The sequence below is a fragment of the Brassica rapa genome, chromosome A03 (genome assembly GCF_000309985.2).
Source record: "Brassica rapa cultivar Chiifu-401-42 chromosome A03, CAAS_Brap_v3.01, whole genome shotgun sequence".
NCBI lineage: Eukaryota > Viridiplantae > Streptophyta > Magnoliopsida > Brassicales > Brassicaceae > Brassica > Brassica rapa.
This window is the reverse complement of record NC_024797.2, coordinates 27,077,051-27,100,396: the sequence shown is the minus strand read 5'-3', so window position 1 is coordinate 27,100,396 and position 23,346 is coordinate 27,077,051. Positions and strand designations below refer to the sequence as shown.

Here is a 23,346-nt window from a genome sequence, read left to right as displayed (position 1 = left end):
TTCATGTTTCTCCGACGGAGTTATGTCTGTTTTTTGCTTTTCAGATTAAAATGGAAAGAGAGAAGAAAGGTAACAGCTGTTTCGAAAAATGGAAATGTTTTGTTATTTGTCGATTTTCCTGTTTTTTAATTGTAAATTAATTAAAATCATTAATTACATCTTGGTTTCACTTATTGGTCCAACCAAATCTTTCCATATCAGATCGAGAAACCAAAATAATGGTTCAAGATTATGTTAGAATTTAAAGTATAATTTGAAGATAAAGCAAAGCCAAAACCAATTGATTTAAGTTTAATTTGGTTTCTTTACTTCTTCATGAACCAACATACCCGGATTGAAAACCGGACCGGGTTAGCTGTTAGGCATCACGCCATGTTTAATGCTCTAATGTTACGTCGCTTTTGACTGACATAAGAGAGATCATTTAATTAGTAACGTTAAATGGGAGATTAAAGAGGTGGTGGTGGCATTCACGTGGGGAGGCCGTGGGGTAATCAAAGATCACCATGTGGAATTTGTCTAATTAGGTTACTTAATTTAATTAATTACTAACATATTCAAAACGGCACGCAACGTTTATTGTATTTGAGAAAACAGACCGACTTCTCAGAAACCACACGGAACCTGCTGTTATTTTTTCCAGCTTTCGTCTTCATTAGATTTAAAAACTTTGTTTATTGCTAAAATCTAATTGGATAATTGTATTACGTGTGTATTTACTTTCTCCTTAAAAAAAAAAACTTAAAGTCAACACTATTTTAAAGTCAACTTTATGCTGTTCGAAGATAAAACACGCCTTCTTATGAATTTTCCTTTTTTGCGTCAACTCTCTTAACGGATCTTTCCCCCTTTTTTTTTATAAAAGAGAATGTCCACAAGAAAGGCAAGCACTAATAATTTACTTATCAGATTACATACCAAAAACGGAAACTTAACATTTGAATGCACAACTGAAATCCTCTATATATATAGGACTAGTAGAATCACTCACAGAACACACAATTGAATTGCCAACTAGAAGAACAAGAAGAGAAGAATTATTTTTGAGAAGATGATGCATGCCAACGAAACAGAAGCATTACCGTGCGCTGGAGGTTGTGGACTCTTCGGGACACGAACGAACAATAATCTCTGCTCCCTTTGCTACAAAAAGAGTGTTCTTGAACAGTTGGCCACTCTCAAACTTGAGTCCAAGCCCGAGCCATCAACAGTTCCCACGAGAAGTCCAACAGTTGCCGTACAAGAACCGGTTAGAAAACATAGATGCGAAACGTGTCATAGGAAAATAGGGATGACAGGATTCAGCTGCAGATGCGGACACATGTTTTGTGGGTCACATCGGTATCCCGAGGAGCATTCTTGTCCTTTTGATTACAAACAATCTGGACGCCTCGCATTGGCCAAGCAGTTGCCTTTGACTAGAGCTGAGAAGTTGCATAGGTTTTAGTCATAGTTTGTCTTAGATATTGAAAACAAAATTTGTTGTTATTTTTAAATCTTTAAATGATCAGTATACACTTTTTTATTTCCAAGATTCCGAGATCCAACTAGAAAAGCTGAATCGAAGTTGTCCTTTTTTGTTCAAGTAGCAAAAAAATGTCATAAAGTAGCCAACGGGAAAATAAACTAAAAATTTGTATTTAATAGAAATAACATAAACCAGACCGGGAAGCAAAAGCAACTGAATTATATTTTGGAGTTGTGAAGAACTTGTGATAAGATGCACAATAGCTGTATAATGCAAAAATAAATAAAACTTAAACAACCAAATACTGAAATGCTAATAAAGAGTGAGACTGGTTTGTCTTGAATCAGGAGTTGGTTTTTGCTACTCCATACAGTTGCATAAGCTTTGCTGATTGTAATAAAACCTCCATCACTATTGACTTTGTTTCTTGAAGCTCAAATCTACATCTTCATTCATCTGAAACCAAACCAAAACACTTCAACACATGCCACTTAGCATAAGCCCTCCTTATTCAGGTATTCAAAACTTACCGCTTCAGCAACTTGTTTGGCTTTATCTTCGTTAAACCCGAGCGCCTCCAAAATCTGGCGGCCTGCTGAGTCCTTTTGAGACCAAACCCCAAGAAGCAAGTAGGCAGTGGTTAGTTCCCCATCCACACCTGTGACAAATCAGTTTTTTTCAGTTGGCTAATAATGGATGGGAAACAAACAGAAAGGTATTTAGAAAATGATTAAGATGGTGTTGTTAATGCACACCAGATTTCTTCTTCTCATCAATAGCCCAGTCAACGGCCTTGCGAGCGGGTTCGGTTAGAGGAGGATGCTCAGGGCTGAAGAAGTACATATCTGATTTCCCTAGCAGCTTTATAATCTCATCTCTCACCTTAAAAAGTGTGATTCCATTCGCCCTCAGGAACTTAGCAGCTGTACTAGTACCTGAAATGAAAAACAGACAACAACAAGGATAGCAAACATCAGTTAAACACAGAATCCAATCCAAAACGATTTACCATCACTATCTTTTGACCAACAGAAACAAAAAAAATAAAATGATTCTACCCTCCCTTGTTTTTTAAGCACGATCAAACAGCATCCACAACTGAATTTGTAAGAGTTTCCGTTTTTCTATGGTTAAGAAACAAAAAGGATAGAAGCAAAACCTCTCTTCCCACATGTATATAGGACCAAGACCAAACAAGCCTACGCTCCGACTCAGTTAGTCGGCTGAACTCAAGCAAAAAGCGAGTGGCATACAACTCTTTCTGATACGGATCTTTCAAAACTAAATTAAAGACTTTTTTTCAGTCAACCAACATAAGGCATTCCACAGCTCAAGCTATTATGATCAAGAAACACAATGACAGAAGCAAATATATATCAAACAACCAACGATAAGAAGCCTTGCTTATACATATGCTTGGATTAAGAAAAAAAAGCACACAATGAGGACGAGAAATCTTCACTAGCATTGTTACTTACGATTCATCCAAAGAAAAAACGTAAGCTTCACCAAGAAGCCACAAACTAAAAAGTAGAAGACACAGCAAATAGAACAAGCTGAAGCAAACATGGGTCTGGCTGGAAACACACAAACCTTCGACCAAAATTCCCATGAGAATGGCTTCGCTTCCGGTAGTTGGATACTTGAGCTTCCTAGCCTCCAATTCCCCCATCGCCAGTGATTTTATCGCTCTCGCCGACCATCTAACATCAAAACGGATAAACCACTCAACAATTCAGAAAAAAAAAACATAGAGGAAGCTCTCAAAGAGACTCACTTTGGGATCTTGTCCGAAGAACCATTCTCCGGCTGCCTGCAAGAAAATCCAACATAACAAACAACCTTAAGCTTCCACTTTCATTGTGTGAACAAAACAACACCACAGAAACTATAATTGCCTGTCAAATCAAAAACTCACGCAGTTGGGACGCTAAAGACCGTGCTGGCCGACGTCAAGCACCGGTGCTTCTTGGAGACGAAGTGGCGGCGCGACGGTTGTGTCACCAGAAGCTTCTTACCTAGCAGAGACGGAGGAGGAATCAGGGAAGAAGAAGGCGAGGGAGATGCACTCCGCCGCGAAACGACGACCGTCATAGGGATAAAGGAAAGCGTGTACGACGAAGCCATTTTCACTCCGACAAGAAGACAAAAGCCTTTTGGGTGAGAGCTTAGCGATGATCTTTCTTTACTCAGCAGCTACTTGTGTCTTCTTTGCACATCAACCCCCAAATCCATACAATAATTTTTATTTTTAGTCCAAGTTTTACACAATTAAAATAGAAGCACATACTTTTACTAAAATTCAATTTTACCCCGTCATCAATGAATTTAAAGACACACAAGCGAACCTAAAAACGTATAGTGGAACAATTAGGGTCCTAATACTAACCCTCACCGTGGTGGTACAAATCTACAAGTGAGACTTCATACTTCACTAATCAAGAATCAGTTGAACAGGTACAAAATCCTGTAATATCCTCTGGTAGATATATGTATCATTTGGACAAATGGGTTCCATAGAGTTAGAAGTCTCTTGGTTGTGTTCTTGAGCAACAATGGTTTTGTTGCAAAGTAGTTGAGAAAGGACATGTAATTTTCCTCATTGCTATGTACTTTACTACTTATTGATGGATATAAAATTCTATTCCTTAGACTATATTTGTGAAGTGATTTATACACATGTTCTCACTACAATCATTATCGATGAAAAAAAAAGATGACATGACACTTAAAATAGAAGACATGAATTTAGAAAAGAGTGACATGATATCATATTAATTGTGAGATGTAAAATTTTCTTATAAAAGTTTAAAGTTTTTTGCAAGGATTTTAAATATGATAATAAAAATAACTCATATATCATCATTAATGTCAATTTTCCATATAAATATTTATTTATGGTAAACTATTAAATATATTAATAATTCATATATCACAATTAAAATAATAATAGATATGTATATATGTATCTCACATTAATAAAAATAAACTAAATAAAGTAACACTAAATCAAAAAAAAATTTGATAGCTAAATATTTAAACATTATTTAAATTTATCTATTCATCTTCATCATTTAAATTAACAAAAAGATTTTTCAGTTTAACTAAAACAAACAAAGTCTCAAATTTATTAGAATTTATATTTATATGTAAATATATATATATATATATTGAAAATAAATAATCATTAAACACAATAATATAATTAAAACTATTTTTATAAAATCTAATTTTATCTTTATTAAAATTTAAATAAAATCAAATTTAAATACGTTATACCAAATCAAAAGAAATAAGATTACAAAAATACGTTTATGATTTTTTATAACTATTGAAGTTAAAATATAAATTAATAATGTTGAAATATAAATCAAAATTTTATTTTGAAATAAAAAATGTTATGTTAAAAATTACTATATATTTGAATGGATACAAGATTCTATTACTGGTGATATAACACCTTAACTTAACTTAACTTGTGAAAGCCTGGCCTATTTTAATTTAAACCCATATCATATGTTATATATAATCTAGGGTTTCTTGGATCCTCTGCTGAGAAACTTATTAACTTTAATTTTATTTGATTAGGATCAAAACTCTTCTGACCATCCTGCTCGTGAATCATCCCATCTCCTTGCTGTTCTGGTCAAATCTTCTCATCTTAGAAGTTTCCGTAAGGGACAACAAGGGCTAGCTCCAAACAAACAACTGTGAGTTTTGTTGTGTTCACCATAACTGTTGTTTTATTTTTCCTTTCTCCAGTACGGTTTATGAACCCCTTAGGTTTCTCCAATATGCAGACTTACCGTAGACTAGTTTCTACATGGACGACAACATCAGTCATCTTCCGGATGACTTGCTCTTGCGAATATTGTCACTCAACAAGACAAAACTTGTTATGGCCACAAGTCTTTTGTCCAAAAGATGGCGTTCTCTTTGGAGTTTAGTTCCAGGACTTAAATACGTCGACGACACCAATCGCGATGCTGATTACGAGCGCTTCATGCAGTTTGTTGACAGGTCTTTCCTATCAAACAAGGTACCAGTTCTAGAACATTTGCATCTGAATCTTGGCCATGCCTGTCCCTTTGTAGATATTGGACTATGGATCAAGCTTGCACTTAGTCGCCATGTGCGTGAGCTGCATATTCATATACGTTCCTCCAAAAAAGGGTCTCTTACTTTGCCGAGTAGTCTATATACCTCTGAAACACTTCACAGTTTGACACTCATCAAGTGCGTTTCTCTGGATGTTCCTGTCCACGTTCGTCTCCCCCGTCTCTCAAAACTCTGAGCCTTAAGTTTGTCACCTACTCCGCAAACACGTCTCTACAAAGACTTTTATACGGTTGTCCAAATCTTGAAGCATTGTCTGTGGAACATCGTTCCGAAGACTCACCAATGGATGTCACTGTCGTCCTGCCTTCCTTACAAAGGCTACATATGTCCAACAACAAAACACATGGGACGTATGTGCTAAACGTCCCTTCTTTGAAGTACCTTAAATGTAGTGGGATGGCAAGTAGTAACCTCCTTCAAATTAAAAACATGCCTGAGCTGGTAACGGCACATTTTATCTTCTGTGGTACCCACAAGTTTCTGAAAGCTCTCACTTCTGTCCGTCGTCTTAAGCTATGGATAACCCCTCCACAGGTAAATATATCAAACTATAGAAAAAACATCTAAATCGTCCTGTCAGTATATTTATTTATAGAGTATTACTTATGTAGCTGCATATGAAACAGGTTATGAATCCTTCTGGTATGATCTTCAACCAGCTTGTCCATCTAGACTTGTGTTTATTTAGGGAAGGGTGGTGGGATCTACTTATTTGTATGCTCCAAGGATCTCCCAAAACTACGATTTCTCAAACTCATTAATGTATGTGTTCTCTTTAAATACATTTTTTGTCCGGTTTAAGTTTTTCCAATATTGTGTCTTTGTCGGATGAATAATGTTGTTGATTTGTTATATATGTCCATGGTCTTAAAATCTTGATTGCGGCGACATATTCAGTAACTCTGGCAGAAAAATCCCAACTGGTTGGAAGCTGCCCAGTTCTGTTCCAGAGTGTTTACTGCACAGTCTTGAGGCTTTTGAGTGGTTCGGGTACAGAGGAAGACATGGAGATAAAGAGATGGCAGCTTATGTACTTGAGAATGCTACTTGTTTAAAGACGGCTACATTCTATCCAAAATCAACTCACCTGGGAAAGAGGAACCGAATGATCGAGTTGGCATCTAAGCTTTTTGACTGAAAAATCATAACACACATTTTAATGTTCTTGATCTCTCTTCTTATACAACTCTCTTTCTGTCTTTCAAAATACGACTAAATAATAAATATATATTAGGGAGAATACATTATACATATATTTGTGCATGTGGCGTTCATAGCAATAATCATGTTGAGCTGTAATGGATTAAGATAGATTCAGTCTCAGTTACCAAAAGCTTCGGACCAGAATCTCTCCCGAGACTGACTCGGTCTAGAGATGAGATCATCGGAGGAACCAAAATCTAAGGCCTGCCTTTCAAATAGAATCACAGACTTTTATTAATATTCAAATTTATGTAATGAAATAAAAAGACACAAGCTAACCCAAAAAAAGTACATAGTGGAACGAGTAGGGTCCTAATACTAACCTTCACCGTGGTGGTGGACATGTGGTACAAATCTACAAGTGAGACTTCATAGCTGGTTTATATCACTAATCAAGAATCAGATTAGTACGTGTAAGATCCTGTAATATTCTCTCCCTTGAGTTCAAAACCAAATCAAGATGATGAGTCTCTCATTTTCTTGCCCTCAAAGTCTCTCCTTATGAGCTCCAAAACCATCTCGTTCCATATATCGACCGGTCCCGGCATGCACCAGTGCAAGCAATCCTGAGGCGGAGGTCGTCCATCAGGTCCCCTTTTAGTGATCTTGTTTGGGTCGAGACTCCTGTACGGCCCCGGATGACCATCATGGCGATACCCGAAAGCCTCTGTAATATCCATCAGCTTTAACTTCACCTTTGAGCTATCCTCAACTCCATCCACTGCTCGGTTAAACCCTGTCGCTTGCTTCTCGTGCATTATCTCCGTGAACCCGTTTTTCACTAGCTTCCCGGGTAGAATAGGTTCTTCTTTCCCCGTGCATGAGCCTCCTGTGTTCCAAGCACCACCCTCGTAGTGATCAGGCGACCATGTTCTCACGATGGTCAACCCTGTGAAGTTCTGGTGCGTAGCTATGGACTTTAGGATTGTTTCTACTGAGATTCCGAATGCTTCCACGTTATTGACTTTCATGGGCTTTGATTTGTCTGGCCACCACAACTGCCCTCCAACGATCTCGCCCTTTGATATGTAGACAGACTGCTTTGCAAACCAGTGACCTGATGACAGGACTACCACGTCGAAACTCGGAAGAGCTTCTATGATGCGCTCATCAGGAACGTCCAGGTTAAGTTTAATGACACCTTCAGGAGCATAGTCGAATTTTTCGTTGAACTGATGGACAAGCCAAGATGACCAGATACGGACAATCGTCACCGATGTTGAGTTGAAAAACCATCTCTGCATCTTTTTATTCCCACGATTCTCCGGTGTTTCGACCTGAAAACATCAATCTACGTTAATATAGTACAAACAGTTTCATGAAGGAAACAAAGGTTTGAATCTTGCCTGCCAAAGAAGACACAACATGGACTCCATCTGATTTCGAGCTACTGAATCACCTATATAGGCCAATGTCTTGCCTCTCATTAGCTCGAGAAATTTCTTGGCATCAAACCGAGGAAGGTCACACTGTGACGGTTTCCATCTCCAGTTCTCATATCCCTTATCAGGTCTTCCGTTGCCCTGGCAGTTCTGCATCTGCGTCAGGACGGGGCAAGAGTTGTTCGTGTACAGAGGTCCTCCCGGATCATAAAACCAGCTACCTTGATACAAATCACACTCTACAAGCAATCCAAAGTAGGAGTGATCAACAAATTAACAACAGAATAAGAAAACATGGAACAGCTAAAATACTGAGAAGCAGGGAACTGAAGTGTAACTATCAAGTGAAACTGACATGAACAAAAGCTATGAAAATGCTTTTTTTCATTCCTATTCACCAAACCAGAGAGAGAATTCTCAACAAAATGCCCAAGCAAAGCCTAGAGCATCCACCTTCTAAAACAATATATATGCGAATACATCCTTTCAAGCTAATTGCTCTCTCACCAACTCCACTCAAAACAACTCTAATCATCTACAGTCAATCCTAAGGCTATATACAGTAGACTTATAGCTAACCACCTCTTTAATAAGCTTATCAGACACTTAAGCAATTTTCCATAACTCAACGAATGCCATTATTCTTTGTTTCTTGAAAACAAGCACTTTAGGTAAATGGAAACAGTACCTGTTATTAGACTACATTCCAAAAGCCCAAATCTATATTATGAAAGTCCATAAGCCCAAGTGTTTTAGGGTTCTAAGCTAGCAGTGACTATATATATTGTTGTTATGAAAGTCTTGTAAGCAACCTTGCTGCTCATAGAAGCAGCCTCCATTAAAGACTTTATGAAATCAAACATTTGTTTTAGTTCTTGAAGACAAACACAAAGCTTCTCCCTTTCTTTATTTCTTTGCACAATAAAGCTCTTTGAGCTATGTCTTTCTCTCTTTAGTTTGTGTCTCAATAAGTTCTTCTAAAACACAAATCTCTCTTATTCTCAAATGTTATCATGGTATCAGAGCACCAGGGAGTAGATCTTTGGATCTATGGGTTCTTTCTTTCACAAGCTTTCAACATACGACAGTTTCTACACTAAAGCTTCAAACTTTCCAAGTTTTCTCGTTTCAAGCAGTCAAACAAGACAGGGCTCGTCAACTACAAGCTTCGTTCAGAAAAAAAGTTGAAGACATCAACGACTGAATATGAAGAGAATCCGACAACAGCAACAACATATGAAGAGGTGAAGAAGGTTTCTGTAGAAGATGTTCCAGAAGTTGTCTCTCAGTGAAAACCCATGTCTGCAAATCAGCTATGTGGTGGTGAGAGCAACGTCCATTCAAAGAAAATCAGAGATTGTGGAAGGTAACGCATCTGGTTTCTCTTCTAAGACAGAAACTGAAGTAGTTTGTTGAGTTGTTGGCATGGCTTGAGAAAAAAAAAAAAAAAAAAAAAAAAAAAAAAGAAGGGGTTTTAGTGGGGTATAGAATCATGAAGCAAAATGAATTAGGATATACTTTGGTTTGATTATGCTGGGTTTGTGGCTTATAGATTCTGGTCTAGCTGAATGCACACAAGATGTTTGCTAAAATGCCAAAGAGAACAATTGATTGTCAAAGTGCCGTGGTTTGGTTTTTGATGGGAGAGAGTGAGTGAAGGTTTATAATTTGTGGGAAGCAAGTTCTCTAAGCCAAGAGATAGCTTAGTTGAGTTAGGAGGAAAAGAAAACCCCAACTCATTGTGAGACAAATAGGTCAAAAGAACCTGAAGATGTTCTCACACTAATGTCTAGTCCAAACTTTAGAGTAATCTCAGCCTACTGCATATGGTTCCTTGACTGCTCATGCTCCTGCCATCCTCATTTGCGGTTCAAACTTGGTTTCTTAGCTTCACCCGACACCAAGTTTGCGGGGGGATATTAGACTACATTCCAAAAGCCCAAATCTATATTATGAAAGTCCATAAGCCCAAGTGTTTTAGGGTTCTAAGCTAGCAGTGACTATATATATTGTTGTTATGAAAGTCTTGTAAGCAACCTTGCTGCTCATAGAAGCAGCCTCCATTAAAGACTTTATGAAATCAAACATTTGTTTTAGTTCTTGAAGACAAACACAAAGCTTCTCCCTTTCTTTATTTCTTTGCACAATAAAGCTCTTTGAGCTATGTCTTTCTCTCTTTAGTTTGTGTCTCAATAAGTTCTTCTAAAACACAAATCTCTCTTATTCTCAAATGTTATCACCTGTTTCTGCTGAAGTAGTTTCAGAGGCATCATGTGAAGGAGATGATACAATTGGAGTGTCTCCAGCCTTGGAAACATTGGTTTCACCTTCACCTGATCCAACACCAGTCGTACTCGTATCCAAAGAAGACACTGTATCCCCTTTCTCTTGCTGCATCAAAGGTTTCTCCAAATCTGGCGGTGATATATCTGAACTAACAAGATCGGGAGAGCCTGAGCTAGACTGAGAAGTCAGGTTCTTATCTGACTTATAGATGTCGTCGTTACTCGTGTAAAGGCCTTGTACGGTATTGTTGCTCAAAGACGAAGGGATCTCAACTTGTTGAGGATTCGCATTGCCATAAAACACCCCACTAACTGAGGAACTGATTGGATCAAGCACCAATCCGAAAACAAAGAAGGATACCAATCCCCCTACAGCAATCGCAACTGTAGACACCTTCCGAGGAAATCCAGCAACCAAAATGGAAACTTCATGAGAACCCAAAGCCATGGAAGAAACAGAGCTTATAAGTGATAAGCCACTATCAACAACATTCTTCGAAATGATTTCGCCTTCTTCAGGATCTGGAAACCTGTGGAACCAGCTCAGATTCAGTATATTGCATTACGTATTCACCATCAGGGAATCAAAACAAAGACTAACTAATTCACGAAACAAAGAGAATCATCTATTAAACCTTGAAAACTCAAGGAGGACTTTCTTTTTGCCTTAGTATGCTTGTCGTCAAGCGAGCTCAGAGATTGAGAGATTCTCAGAAGAGTGAGTGATGATGGATAACAAATTTTCGAAATTTAATTTAATGAAATGATTATATAATAATAATCTGTGTGTTTCTTCTTCTGCGATCGCATCGGCTGGTTGGAGTACGAAACCAATAAATTTTAGTTTGACACCTCATTTGGGCCTCTACTGAAGCCCACGAAGGCCCAACCCAATAACCGAGAACGGTTACGAATTTTCTCGACTAACCGAGATCTCATCCTCTCATAAATAAAGAAGAGTCTGCAAAAACCCTCTCCCCTCCTTCTCTAGGGTTTTAGTCTCTTCTTCCTCTCAAACAAGTCAGCCGTCTCAATTCCAACGACTTTGAGCTCAAAATGGTGTTCTGGGGTTAGTCTATGCCCCTATAATATCTAATCTCCTCGCCGTTTCTTTGATTGGTTCTGATTGTGTGTTCAATCTCAACTTTTCGCAGGAATCGAAGTGAAGCCTGGGAAGCCTCAAGCTTACAATCCCGAAAACGAGCAAGGGACGCTACACCTCACCCAGGTATATAGCATTGTGTGTATAGCTCGTTGAGACTAGTTTATAACTGTAATTGCTACGATACAGGCAACTCTAGGTGCTGGTTTAGGCAAAGAGAAGAGTGTGATCCAATGCTCCATAGGAGGAAACGCACCTGTTTACTTGTGTTCGTTGTTGCCTAACAAATCCGAATGTTGCCCTCTGAATCTTGAGTTTGACGATAACGACGAGGCGGTTGAGTTCTCCGTGACTGGTGACAGAAGCATCCACCTTTCTGGATTCTTGCAGGCTTATGATGAGGAGGAGGAGGAGTGTGGGGTGGATGATTATGAAGATGATTCGTATCCTTTCTTGTTTTTTTTTTGGTTTGTGTAATTCATCTGCTTAATAGTCTTTTAAAGTTTTCGTTGCGACGTTTGTTAGAGATGGTATTGATATTGGTGACACTGAGTCTGGAGAGTCTGAGTTTGATAGTGAAGAGGATGAGGATCATATGGATGAATTTGAGGATTTCATTGATCACAATCTTGATATGTATCGGCAATCTTCTGTCCCAAACAGTGGAGGTACTTTTTCTATTGAAGTATGTTTAAAGTGTTGTTCTTGTCTTATACCTGCATGATTTCAAAACGATATTGATAAAAGTGATGTAGCTTTACAGCTTAAAACGTGTTGCTTGATTTTTGTTTTTTTTTTTCTTGTAATGGTGAAACTAATTGAATTGTATTTTTGCTAGTTGTAATTGAGGAGATAGAAGATGAGGAGAAGCCCGCCACAGATGATAAGACAAAGCGGTCCAAGAAGAAGAGTAAAGCTAGCAAAGATGAGAGCGCAAATAAGCAAATCGTTGTCAAGGAGAGCGCCCATGCTCCAGTTCTGGAAAGCGAAGATGAAGATGGTTTACCTATTCTTAAAGAGAAAACACCTGAAACAGAGAAGAAGTCTGCTGCGAAGATGGACGTAGATGATGTCGAACAAGGTAGCAACAAAAAACGCAAGGCCAAGGCTCCTGAGCAAGAAAGGTACCCTTCTCTTTGATCTCTGACGCTTAGGCATATTGTACATAATACATATCATATGTTAGCAAGTATTGTAGGAATATTAAGTTGTTTCTATAATTTATTTTAGTGTAAACAAGAACAAAAAGAAGAAAAATCAGAAAGAGAAGAAGAATGAGGAAAGTGCCTCGAAAGGGGAAGCTGATGAAAAAGCTGAGACGGAAGATGTGCTGAAAAAGGAGGAGACGAGCCAAAGTTCTTCAAACCCAAAAGCTCAAAATGGAGCTGCTAACAATGCCATGTGAGAATTCTTATATCTTTAGTTGAGAATATAACGCATACATGTCGTTTGTCTTAATATATTAGAAATTTGAGTTATTATTCATATAATCATTTTGTCACAAAGTAAAGAAGGCTTTGTGTCATGTATACAACGGTTCTTTCAGACCTTTCTCATCTAACAAATTTCTATACTTGTGGAATTGCAGGAGTGAAAACTCCAAGACTCCAGTTGAATCTGCTGAGAAGAAAAAGAAAAAGAAAAAGAAGTCAAATGAGGAAGCTAAAGAAGAGAGCAAAGCTATTTCTAGTAGGACATACCCAAATGGACTCGTTGTTGAGGAGATACGCATGGGCAAACCCAACGGCAAGAAAGCTACTCCTGGAAAGCAGGTATACCTATAATCATGATTGTATGATATTATGTGATTACTGCTTTCCTAGATTTTTTAGACCTCATTCTAGCGTCTCTGAGTGCAGGTTAGTGTCTGCTACACAGGAAAACTTCAGAAGAATGGGGAGGTCTTCGATTCCAATAAAAATGGTTTTAAGTTCCGTCTAGGTTGGTATTTTAATTAAGATGCAAAAGAAATTAGTCGAGAATTACAGTCTTGTGATACTTATTCGTTTGTTGTAAACATGTAGGTGTTGGACAGGTCATTAAGGGATGGGATGTTGGTGTTAACGGTAACCTTAATATCTAACTGGTTTTTTTCACTTTGTTCAAAATGGTGCATCATGTGGTTTTTGATCTTTAAGTTTTTGTTTTGAATTCCACAGGAATGAGGATTGGTGACAAAAGAAAGCTTACAATTCCACCATCAATGGGGTAAATAAATCTTGTTCCTACTGAGCTTGTTTTCTTGATTGTGTCTAAAACCTTTTTGATGGGATGTGGTTCACAGGTACGGTGCTAAGGGTGCTGGTGGCGATATTCCTCCTAATGCTTGGTTGACGTTTGACGTCGAACTGTTGGATGTTAAGTAAAACCTCCCTGAGTTCGTAGATACCTTTAAAGTGGGGTTGGAATCCAAAAATTGAATTTTCTCAAAATGATTTGTGTTTTTTTTTTGACAAGGCTATAACGTTTGTTTTAAGTTGTCTTAGTATTGTTATTCTACTCAGAATTGATGTCAATTAGTTGCTCCATCCTTTGCTTTTTTTTTTCCTTGCTTGAAAAACCAAATTGATTCCGTGCTAAACATGATCTTTAATAAGAAACGAACTTACCCAACATTAGTTGTGTACAAACGTACAAGTATATCTGATTTATCATTTGCTGCATTTTCCTGCACTTTATAGCTATATACTTAGTCTGTACGATCATGACACCATGTGCAAACACCATAGTCTATTTTTGATCAATAGACATCAATTGACTATGGTGCTATCAGAAATGACTTTGACCAGACTAGTTTCTTGTGCTACAAGTCCTTCTGACAGTATTAATAGCATCTTTTGACTGTTTTTTTCTTTCAAATTAATAACTACTATATTTTACAAGTAAAATTGATGATACGTATACGTCACAATCGTTCTCTGTCGCAAGAACAGTACTCGCATTTGCTTTCTGGTCAGACCTCTGATTTCTAAAAACCACAGTTTAAACTTTTGAAACTTAGGTTTTCCTTCGCCGGCTTGTTCACAATTTCAAGTGATCTTTGGATCTGCATTTGCTAATATTCAATATAAATGGTTGTTTTGAACTTGTCATTTCTCTCTTTCGGTATTGTCTAAGTTAGTGTGTGTAGTTTGCGAATGAAACTATAAGTTTTTTTTTTTTTTTGAACAAAAAAAAAAAAAAAAAAAAAAAAAAACTATAAGCTTTTTATGACAAGGTTAATCTAATGTTCATCAACGATTCAAGCTTTTTAGAGCCAACGGGTGCAAGAATCAGGATGTTCTACAAGAGCTTTTCAGCATAGATAGTAAGAGTTTCAAAACAAGGACTAAAACAAGTGATACCCTTAAAGGGTTTACATAGTTATCTACCGAACCATTTTAAGAGATAACGAAACCACACATAGTTTTCAAATGTTTGCTAAGCCACAAAAGCTAGTTATCCGTTTAACCTTGATTCTCTGGAACAGATGGATCTAAGTTGTGGTCTCGAATAGCAGAAGTGACCTTCTTAAGTATCTTTTGCCACTCTGTTTCTTTTCCTGTTTAAATTTTCACTAATAGTTAACATAAAATTTTTTTAAGACAAACAAAAAACAATGTGATGAATTTTATAATTACCTTGGGGAGCTTCTCCAAGAAGCTGCCTCCTAGCTTCTTTCAAGAAAGTGACAACTTTCGGCTTCATTCGTTTATCTTCCTGAACAAGACAAATGTCACCAACTTTTGCAGACGTAACATTGTTAACGAAAGGACCTTGGTTCCAGTATAGTTTGTAATCACATCCACACACTTCGTTCCCTTCCTCGTCCACACCATGCTTCTCCCTCGACACCTACACCAAAAAAACAAAAACATAGAATAATCTCAAGTCTCAAAACTAAAAGGCGTTTTCAAGGTTTGGGGTTTCTCACGTTAACGACGATGGCGTCGTAGAACTTGACTTCCCCGGCGACGGAAGGACACGTGGCGCAGACCTTCGTGCCTTGCGCGAGCGTCGCGCACTCGGTGTCTTGCATCTGAACGGAGCAAGCACGGAACCTCTCTTCGAACTTTTTTAACTCGTCGGAGTTCTTGAAATCGTCCGGCGAGTACACCTCGTCGTACTCGAAGGAGAAGCCGTTGAAGGTGACCACCAGAGAGTCGCACAATTCCCACACGTCCACACCGTACCATGCCTCGTCCTCCGGTGACCGGAACTCAATCTCCGGCCAGTTTTCGTTAGCCGCGTCGTCGTCGGAGAAATCGGCGATGATGAACGTCGGACTTCCACTCTCGTCAGACATTGTTGTTACTCTTGGTGACTGGTGGTGGTGGGATGTTGAGAGATGAGAGACGATGTCAATGCAGCTGCTGCTACTTTTAAAGACCCAAAAGTAGTTCTGTAATAAAAAATTGTCAATTTCTTTTTCAAACCATTCTTCGGTAGATAAAATGTTTAAAGTTACGTTTTTGTTCCTGTTTTCACTTTAGATGTTTAAAACCCTAGTGATTTTGTAAGAGATAAACGCCTCAAAAATTACAAAACTCAACTACAAAAAAATATTAAGTATCTTTAAAATAGAAAATGTCCGTTTGTGTATTTTGTTAAGTTATTTATGACGTGTTTATTGTTTGTATAGAAAAAATGGTCAAATAAATGATTAGAAGAATCCGTAAATGCCTCAGCTTCCAAGTTTAGCAGCTTAGAGAGCAATTCAAATGGGAGTTTTCTTTACCAATGGAATTATCAACTTTCAATTAAGTATGTATATACTATAACAATTATTATTTAATTAAGAGTATTTTAAAAAATTTAGAAACTCAATCAATAATATATCAAATGAGATATTATTGATTAGATTCCCAAAAAAAAATTAAGATGTTCACCTATTAATTTATAATATTTTTATATATTTTTATATCTTTTAATATAACATTTGATTAGATACTCCCAATAAAATGTTCTAACAACATTATCGAATAAATGAGGTGTGTGATTATGGATTTTAAAATTTTAATGATGTACCGCTTAAGACCTTTCAGTTAAAAAAAAAACTGAAGAAATGTAGAAAAGGCAGCACCAAAAATAAGATTCACAGCACATGTTAGATGCAAAGGGATAACGTCTAACGTTGGACCTTTGTTCCTCATTAATTATAGAGTCGAGTTGGTTCTAGTATAGGTTTAGGAGATCCCCACCTGAGGATCTTATTCGTGGACGTTGGACATGTCACTTCTATCTAGCAAAAGAAAAGCTAGATTTTGTGCTTACAAATACCTCTAGAGATTTTTTCTTTTCCTTTTTTTTCAAAAGGATGTACTTAAGATAGATGAGATGTTTGCTCATGTCTTCTTGATTATTTGAAATTGCTGGTGAATCGAATATAAATCTAGAGGCCATTACTTTTTTATAAAGATTATTTAGAGATTGTCTAACATTAGACCAATTATCTAATGATAATCTATTTCCTATGTTGAAAACTAAAATGTTTGTTCATGTGTGTGTTTTCTGTTTAATGTGTGTTTGTTTTTTATGTTTTAATAATACGCATTTGTTTCTTTCTGTTTTAATAATGTGTGTTTGTTAAAAAAAAAAAAAAATGTGTGTTTGTTTTACTTTTTTAATGTGTATATATTTCTGTTTTAATAATGTTGGTTTTTATGCAATCCGTGATATTTAGCTTTTGTGTGAAAATCCAAATGTTATATATTAGTATCTATATTAACTTAATGTTCGTTTAGAGTAAAGAAATTTCTTTTTTTTCACTAAAAAATTAATGGCTAAAATCGCAACAAACCAAAAGATACAAGAAGAAGTCCAAAGGCTCAGCCAAATAGCACGATAGAAAAAAACCAAAGAAGTCTAAAATGGCCCAAACCAAAAAAAAAAATCCAGAAGAAAGCGGTGTTTGCTTCATCGGGAAAACACGTGTTATACGTCGAAGCTAGGAAGGGACACGCGTCGCCGAGACACCACACGTCTTCATGGTCGAAAAATCATCGCCGGAGCATCTCTACGACATCCACCGGATACACCGGAAACATTACACTTAAGAGAAAAACCGTCGGGACGACTTCTAGAAAGGAGATGAGCCAAACGTCACAACCAAGACATCGAAGCACCAACAACTGGAAAACATCAATCGACAGAAGCCGAGAGTAAATCCATCAATCGGAGCCACACAAAGACGCCAAGCTGAAGCCATATCCTCTGCTTATAACAAGGTTTCAGTCCAAACACCGACACAGAAACCAATTCTCTTAATAATGAACTCAGACATCTTTAAAGATAAAGAGAAGAGGGAAGATGTAAAAACCCAATCCAAAGGAAGGAGAAAAACATCAGAATCTTAGGAATTGAAACCGAAAGAAATCTGAAGCGGATGAGAAGAGATCTGGATGAACCGGAGATAAAGCCACTATCTTCACCGAAGAGAAAGGTGGAGATGGCGGAGCCAAGTGTCGGTAACTCTACCGGAAGGAAAGGTAAGTCACCGGAGCTAAAAGTCAGCCAAGCGATGTTGAGAAAGCCACTGATGCCAGAAAAGGAGCCCAATCACGGGTTGACGACGCTGGTTAGTACACGGCGGAACTATCTCTGAAAGATATAGATAGATAGAAGAGAGAGAGAAGCTCTGGAGTAGAGAAATTTCAACTACTCATTTTTTTTTATAAATGGAGTCTCATTTTTTTTTTTTTTTTTTTTGGAGTCTCATTTTTCATAGTTGTATTCCAGTGATATTGTAACGACACACGTCTTCTTGATAAAGACAAAAACAAGTCCAGATATGCATAGACCAGTGCATGTAGAAAGAGAAATTGAACTCATAATTAGTCAACCCTAAAACCTAGATCAAATAAACGAAAAAGACTACGGTCGGACAATACACCAAAAGCCGAAGGTTTGTATCAATCGCCTTTACAATCACTCAAAAGTTGCAGAAAGAATGAACACATCAATTTTTTTTTAAAACATCCTAGATTTGAACTGATGTTGTATTATTTACCAGTGACACAAATATACCATAACCAAACTCAATTTCTCGGATAACTAATGTATACGACAATCTTACACAAAAGTTCATACCTGATATCGTTCTAGTGATGTAATTTGTCCAGAGTCCATCGCAAGACCGAGCTTGGAGTTTAGAAAAAAACATCACAAACAAAAAAATCAATCACTTATAGAAAAAAAATAAGAGAATAACATGGAAGTTAATGAGATGACAAAATAAATATTGATCGAGTTAGTGGGAAGTTAGTTACCACGATGACTTCCATTATATTCAACGAATGTTTTAACTTAAACAGATGTATAATCTAATAACTTCAGTGTGGAATTTTGATATTATTTTCGTTCTATGAAGATTGTAGTTTTAGAGTTTTCACACACCTTATAATTTAAGTTATAATTCCGAAAATAATTATATTTTAATAAATAATATTTTTAAAAAAATTATTTTATGCTTGTCATATAAAATAGATTTAAAACTATAAAATTACATTCAAAACAAAAAAAATATTATTTTTGTGAAATAAATTTTTTTTTTTAAAGAATTAGCATCTTCAGAAAAATGGAGTAGATAATACGACAGAAACACATACATCTACTTGAAACATTAACTGGAAAAACAAAGTAAGAACTGTTTTGAAGGAAGAGAGTTTTTGAAATCGTAAGTTTGTTTTCTAACATGGATACTACAACAAGCACAAGAGGATAGAGAGCCTAATGATAGCCAGCTTCTAAACATTCTCTGTTAACAAAAAAAAAAAAATCAACATCAACTTGAAAACCCATCCATCACCCCTAACAAATCTCTGAAAAAGAAACAGCAAAGATTCATCATCATCAGCTCGGAATCTCGTTGTCTGATTGGCTATCACCTCCAAACTCTCCGTCCTCATCACCTTCTAACTCATTGTCATCCTCTTCACCTTCTCCCTCCTCATGTCCTCCATCTCCTGGCATGGAAGAGAAAGGCTCCTTGACGTGGTTAACCGAGTTTGTGTAGTAACTGTGAACCGCGTTCGCTGTGTTCTCATGCTGATACGAAGGAGTTGGTGCAGCTATGGCGACAGAGTTGTTGAGCCTCTCGAATCTCGCCTTCCGTTCTTCAGCAGTGAAGTTAAAGGAGATGGAAGATGGTTGAGACCCGAATCTTTGCCGTCTTTCTTTTGCTAGCTGCAGCTGTGACTGCTCCTGACCCGCTATAAATGTCCCGACCATCACCTGAGTAATAAAAGTCGATGTCAAAAACACAAGAATGATACCACAACAAGATGTGGAAACATGAACCATTTACCTGGACAGGACCAGCAGCAAGAAAGAGACCAGCGAGTCCTCCACCAAAGACACGACCGTCTGGTCCTGCGAGACATACACTCATACCACCAGCTCTACTTCGAGTTCCTCCGGAGTCGTTTTGCATAAACGAACCCGTCAAAGAGAGAATCTCAAAACGACCCTGATCACACAATACAAACACAGTTGAAGCAAAACTTTTTTTTTAAGTGTGTATGAGAAGACGGAAGAAGTAGACCTCGTAAGTTAGGGTACCACCGGATGTAGTAGATTGACGCAGCGTAACATTGGAGATGGGACCGTTAGCTGAGAGGATGCATATAGCACGAGAACCTTGCTGAGAGAATGTCATTATCTTCATCGTCACATCCTGCACACATCCATGCGTGTGAGCTCCAGTGCCTAAAGACTATGTGACTATTGAAAACAAAAACACATACCTCTCCAGCGTTTACTGTGAGCACATACGGTGTAAAGTTTGCTCCCGCAAAATCTGCAGCGGCAGCAACTCCTGCACCTGTCAAATTGGTAACAACTGAAACAAAACAAGTCAAAATCAAACTTGAGACAATATATACACACACATAGACAATATAAAATGAGATGTTATTGATCCAATACTTTTTTTCACTACCTTATGACCTCTGACTCAAAAGTTCACTTCTTATTCATACAAGTCAAAACAAGCATAGATCCATATGAGTCACATAACTAACTAAGCTGCTACATTTCTAACTCTGAACAGACAACCATCGAAGGTTCCAAAGAGTTTAGACATTATTATTACCAGGACTCCTGTCGAACTGGAACATCTGGGACTTCTTGAGCCACCGACTAGACCTGCCACGTCCTCTTCCTCGCTTCCTAGGAGGAAACTCCGACGACAAAGGAACAGAGGAGGAGATTGGCATCGGAGAGAGAGTCACCGCGAGAGTCCCGTCGGGGTTATACTTTCTCGGCCTTCCCCTCTTCTTTTTCTGCTCGGAGGAGCCGGTCTCCGCCGCCGGCATTGTTAAGCTGAACTGAGGAGCCGCATTCTCCACAGCCGCGGCGGCGGAGGAAGAAGAAGTGATGGGTGGGGCGGAAAAGGGGTTCGGGTTATCGGGTCGTGGTGGGTCCATCGGGTAAGAAGAAGCAGCAGCTTCATGTTGTTGTTGTTGGTTCAGACCGAAGCTGGTGACGTTGTTGGTTCCTTCTCTCTCCTCCATTCGGACATAAAGATTTGGGAGAGATTCCGACAAAAGAGTATGGCCCAGACAGAACAAAAGAATCCCTCAGATCCCCTCTGAATCTTGGTGATCACGAAAGATTCAAGCTTGTTTTTTTTTGTACAAGCTCGATAAAGTTTTAAGATTTAGAGATAAGAGTGAAAATGAAAGGTGAAGTCTTTTGAGGGACTGAGCAGGGAAGAGATCAGTAGAAGCTACGAAAGAGATACAAACAGAGCTGAGCTTCCATGTGAGGATTCAATCTTAATTTCAGAAAGTTTGATCTAAAACATCGATAACTATAATCAAAAAAGTAAGATCTGATTTTTATTTTCTAGAGGGTGGTTTAAGTTTGGGGAGAAATTTCTTATGGTGAAGGTGAAATTAGGGTTTTGGGAATAAATAATAAATAAAAAATGGAATAAACCATATGGATATTATAATTTTATAATCAAGAAAAAGAAAAGAGATTGAAAACTGCAGATTTTAATAATATAAATGGGTATATATATTAAAAATCACGACTTGATTCGAAAACTAATTACATGGTTAAGTGAATGGTTTGGTATTTTTTCATTTCCCTTCAGTCAACTAATGGTTTTGAACTTACTTAAATTGAAATATTTTAAATTTGTGATGAATTAGAAAATAGGTAAAAATCACGACTTTATTCGGAAATTAATTACCTGGTTAAGTGAATAGTTTGTATTTGACATTTTTGTTCACGCACCTAATGGGTTTATATTTTTTTATTTGGGATAATATTGAAAATATGGAAAAGGCTGTAAAGCAAAACAGGAAACGTAACGTTTGAGCCATGCCAAATTGCCTTTTTTATTTTTCTAGTCTACACTCTACAGTAACATTACAGATATACATCTCTTTTGGTCTAATCTGGTTGACTGAGAACATACAAAACTTTGACTAATATTCCTCCCTAACTACCACAACTCTGTGTGGGCCTCTCCGGTGCTTTTTCTGAAATCCACGGTCTGGGCTTTGTCAGAATCCATTTTCACATGTCTAATAGTACATCATCGCACGTTTGACCTAGTTTTGAGAATTGTTATGTCACATAGATGACGACGGTATGCAAAAAGAGGGCCTATCCTCGAATGTTTTGCTAAGGAGGCGCTCATATGAACTAATGAACAGATTACATTATGAGTTGACCAAAAAAATACATTGTCATCATTGTATTTGCCAAGTAAGTATTTCTTAGATTTAATCTGTTGATCAAGTCTTCAATGTATTTGCCAAATAATTATTCTCAGCTTTAATCTATATATGAGATGTAAAAAGTTTTAAAATATAGTTTAACTTGTCCAATATTGTTGATAAAAAAATTAATCAATAGTTTGCTCTGTATAATACTGTGTTTGATTGCTAATATCACCATTGTTAATTAACAATCACAAAACGATATCAAAATCGTTTGATCCATTTTTTTTTGTATAGGTAATTTTTTTTCATTTTTTAATAATAATGTTTTTTTTTCCGCTAAAGCTTTATCCATTCGGGGAAGATGTTAATTTTTAATAATAGTTATTCCCATCATTTTTAACCTTTAGAAAATTTGTATCGTTTTTAGTATTAGTGAAAAATTCTCTAACGATCAAATTTTTCAGTTATAATTAATTAATTAATTTCTATCAGTTTTTTTATTATGAGCTCACAGAAATCTGTAAAAAAATTAAATGTATATATCTTATTACATAAAGAAGAAGGCAACTCTCTTTTTAGGCTGCCAGCGCAACAAATAGATGAAGTAATATTCGACACGTGTCCATTTAATTGAAAACGCACAGTTTCATTAACGGAAGCAGCAGAAGTGGGCCGTGTTATGTGTGTGGGCTTTATGTTTTGTCATGAAACCCATCCTGATAGCAAGTGACTAAGCTTCTCAACCCGCGTGTGCTCAGAATGTAGGGTTCATTATGTTTTTTCTTCTCCTCCGTTCGAAAGCTTGAGATGCTGGTGTCAATTGGATTGATCGGGATGATTAAGTGTTGTTTCGTCTCCTCTTCTTCTCCATTGGGACGTTAGAGTCTGAATTGATTCACTGCCATTAACAAGGTTCTTAACTCATTCGACCCACATCGACCACGATCTCTCATTCAATGCATCTCCCCTCTCTTCTAGGCGGTGCATCTAGAGCTATAAAGGTACGACTCCATACCGTAAACATAATCCTCACAAAACCTAATAACAATTGAAACTTCTTATTGCAGTGTAATGGTGAATGGATCTCTCTTCCTTGGTGATTCGAAGGCTGTGCGGTGCCAGGTGATCGGTG

At 37.3% G+C, this 23,346-nt stretch overlaps 6 protein-coding genes and 1 pseudogene across 9 annotated transcripts; 3 read left to right on the top strand and 4 right to left on the bottom strand.

The window, feature by feature from the left end:
* The first annotated feature begins 992 nt into the window (after positions 1–992).
* On the top strand, positions 993–1,908 carry LOC103861552 (zinc finger A20 and AN1 domain-containing stress-associated protein 10). Its single transcript, XM_009139270.3, has one exon. It carries the CDS (start codon positions 1,052–1,054, stop codon positions 1,445–1,447), a length of 396 nt encoding a protein of 131 aa, XP_009137518.1. The 5' UTR covers positions 993–1,051; the 3' UTR covers positions 1,448–1,908.
* Positions 1,665–3,680, bottom strand: LOC103861553 (ATP-dependent Clp protease ATP-binding subunit CLPT1, chloroplastic). Its single transcript, XM_009139272.3, has 6 exons — positions 3,387–3,680; positions 3,246–3,281; positions 3,062–3,171; positions 2,224–2,403; positions 1,999–2,126; positions 1,665–1,924 (listed from the first exon to the last, which is right to left on the bottom strand). The coding sequence occupies exons 1-6, from the start codon at positions 3,593–3,595 to the stop codon at positions 1,880–1,882; spliced, it is 708 nt and encodes a 235-aa protein (XP_009137520.1). The 5' UTR covers positions 3,596–3,680; the 3' UTR covers positions 1,665–1,879.
* Positions 3,681–4,618: 938 nt separating this feature from the next.
* On the top strand, positions 4,619–6,799 carry LOC103861551 (annotated as a pseudogene).
* LOC103861550 (protein trichome birefringence-like 18) lies at positions 6,783–10,965 on the bottom strand. 3 transcript variants are annotated; one of them, XR_004456150.1, is made up of 4 exons: positions 10,413–10,965; positions 8,137–8,411; positions 7,114–8,067; positions 6,783–6,998 (listed from the first exon to the last, which is right to left on the bottom strand). XR_004456150.1 is itself a non-coding variant. In XM_033287087.1 (3 exons), exons 1-3 carry the CDS (start codon positions 10,903–10,905, stop codon positions 7,246–7,248), a joined length of 1,590 nt encoding a protein of 529 aa, XP_033142978.1. In that variant the 5' UTR covers positions 10,906–10,965; the 3' UTR covers positions 7,000–7,245. The 3 variants fall into 3 exon arrangements, 1 of the variants encoding a protein (XP_033142978.1); XR_004456151.1 differs by having other exon boundaries at positions 6,862–6,994; XM_033287087.1 differs by lacking the exon at positions 6,783–6,998 and having other exon boundaries at positions 7,000–8,067.
* Positions 10,966–11,386: 421 nt separating this feature from the next.
* On the top strand, positions 11,387–14,099 carry LOC103861548 (peptidyl-prolyl cis-trans isomerase FKBP53). The gene is made up of 11 exons (XM_009139268.3): positions 11,387–11,526; positions 11,612–11,685; positions 11,749–12,002; positions 12,085–12,227; positions 12,398–12,683; positions 12,790–12,960; positions 13,148–13,331; positions 13,419–13,500; positions 13,584–13,625; positions 13,719–13,767; positions 13,844–14,099. Exons 1-11 carry the CDS (start codon positions 11,514–11,516, stop codon positions 13,923–13,925), a joined length of 1,380 nt encoding a protein of 459 aa, XP_009137516.1. The 5' UTR covers positions 11,387–11,513; the 3' UTR covers positions 13,926–14,099.
* Positions 14,100–14,777: 678 nt separating this feature from the next.
* LOC103861547 lies at positions 14,778–18,899 on the bottom strand. 2 transcript variants are annotated; one of them, XM_009139267.3, is made up of 4 exons: positions 18,628–18,899; positions 15,473–15,940; positions 15,180–15,393; positions 14,778–15,100 (listed from the first exon to the last, which is right to left on the bottom strand). In XM_009139267.3, exons 1-4 carry the CDS (start codon positions 18,664–18,666, stop codon positions 15,006–15,008), a joined length of 816 nt encoding a protein of 271 aa, XP_009137515.1. In that variant the 5' UTR covers positions 18,667–18,899; the 3' UTR covers positions 14,778–15,005. The 2 variants fall into 2 exon arrangements, with proteins under 2 accessions (XP_009137515.1, XP_033142990.1); XM_033287099.1 differs by lacking the exon at positions 18,628–18,899 and adding an exon at positions 16,740–16,846.
* A 252-nt stretch (positions 18,900–19,151) lies between these two features.
* LOC103861546 (AT-hook motif nuclear-localized protein 3) lies at positions 19,152–22,707 on the bottom strand. The gene is made up of 5 exons (XM_009139266.3): positions 20,630–22,707; positions 20,283–20,377; positions 20,081–20,212; positions 19,844–20,005; positions 19,152–19,770 (listed from the first exon to the last, which is right to left on the bottom strand). The coding sequence occupies exons 1-5, from the start codon at positions 21,048–21,050 to the stop codon at positions 19,390–19,392; spliced, it is 1,191 nt and encodes a 396-aa protein (XP_009137514.1). The 5' UTR covers positions 21,051–22,707; the 3' UTR covers positions 19,152–19,389.
* Between the last annotated feature and the right edge of the window lie 639 nt (positions 22,708–23,346).

Excerpts from the sequence above, each read along its gene's own strand:
- LOC103861552 (XM_009139270.3), top strand. The coding sequence starts at position 1,052 with ATGATGCATGCCAACGAAACAGAAGCATTACCGTGCGCTGGAGGTTGT.
- LOC103861553 (XM_009139272.3), bottom strand. The coding sequence starts at position 3,595 with ATGGCTTCGTCGTACACGCTTTCCTTTATCCCTATGACGGTCGTCGTT. Across the intron at positions 2,127-2,223 it reads TGATGAGAAGAAGAAATCTG|GTGTGGATGGGGAACTAACC; the intron begins GTGTGCATTAAC and ends GATTTGTCACAG. Across the intron at positions 1,925-1,998 it reads CCAAACAAGTTGCTGAAGCG|ATGAATGAAGATGTAGATTT; the intron begins GTAAGTTTTGAA and ends GTTTGGTTTCAG.
- LOC103861550 (XM_033287087.1), bottom strand. The coding sequence starts at position 10,905 with ATGGCTTTGGGTTCTCATGAAGTTTCCATTTTGGTTGCTGGATTTCCT. Across the intron at positions 8,412-10,412 it reads AACTACTTCAGCAGAAACAG|AGTGTGATTTGTATCAAGGT; the intron begins GTGATAACATTT and ends GATTGCTTGTAG. Across the intron at positions 8,068-8,136 it reads TGTTGTGTCTTCTTTGGCAG|GTCGAAACACCGGAGAATCG; the intron begins GCAAGATTCAAA and ends TGATGTTTTCAG.
- LOC103861548 (XM_009139268.3), top strand. Across the intron at positions 12,961-13,147 it reads GGAGCTGCTAACAATGCCAT|GAGTGAAAACTCCAAGACTC; the intron begins GTGAGAATTCTT and ends GTGGAATTGCAG. Across the intron at positions 13,768-13,843 it reads ACAATTCCACCATCAATGGG|GTACGGTGCTAAGGGTGCTG; the intron begins GTAAATAAATCT and ends TGTGGTTCACAG.
- LOC103861547 (XM_009139267.3), bottom strand. The coding sequence starts at position 18,666 with ATGGACTCTGGACAAATTACATCACTAGAACGATATCAG. Across the intron at positions 15,394-15,472 it reads ACGACGCCATCGTCGTTAAC|GTGTCGAGGGAGAAGCATGG; the intron begins GTGAGAAACCCC and ends TTTTTGGTGTAG. Across the intron at positions 15,101-15,179 it reads TCTTGGAGAAGCTCCCCAAG|GAAAAGAAACAGAGTGGCAA; the intron begins GTAATTATAAAA and ends AAATTTAAACAG.
- LOC103861546 (XM_009139266.3), bottom strand. The coding sequence starts at position 21,050 with ATGGAGGAGAGAGAAGGAACCAACAACGTCACCAGCTTCGGTCTGAAC. Across the intron at positions 20,378-20,629 it reads CCAGTTCGACAGGAGTCCTG|TTGTTACCAATTTGACAGGT; the intron begins GTAATAATAATG and ends GTTTTGTTTCAG. Across the intron at positions 20,213-20,282 it reads TCACAGTAAACGCTGGAGAG|GATGTGACGATGAAGATAAT; the intron begins GTATGTGTTTTT and ends GGATGTGTGCAG.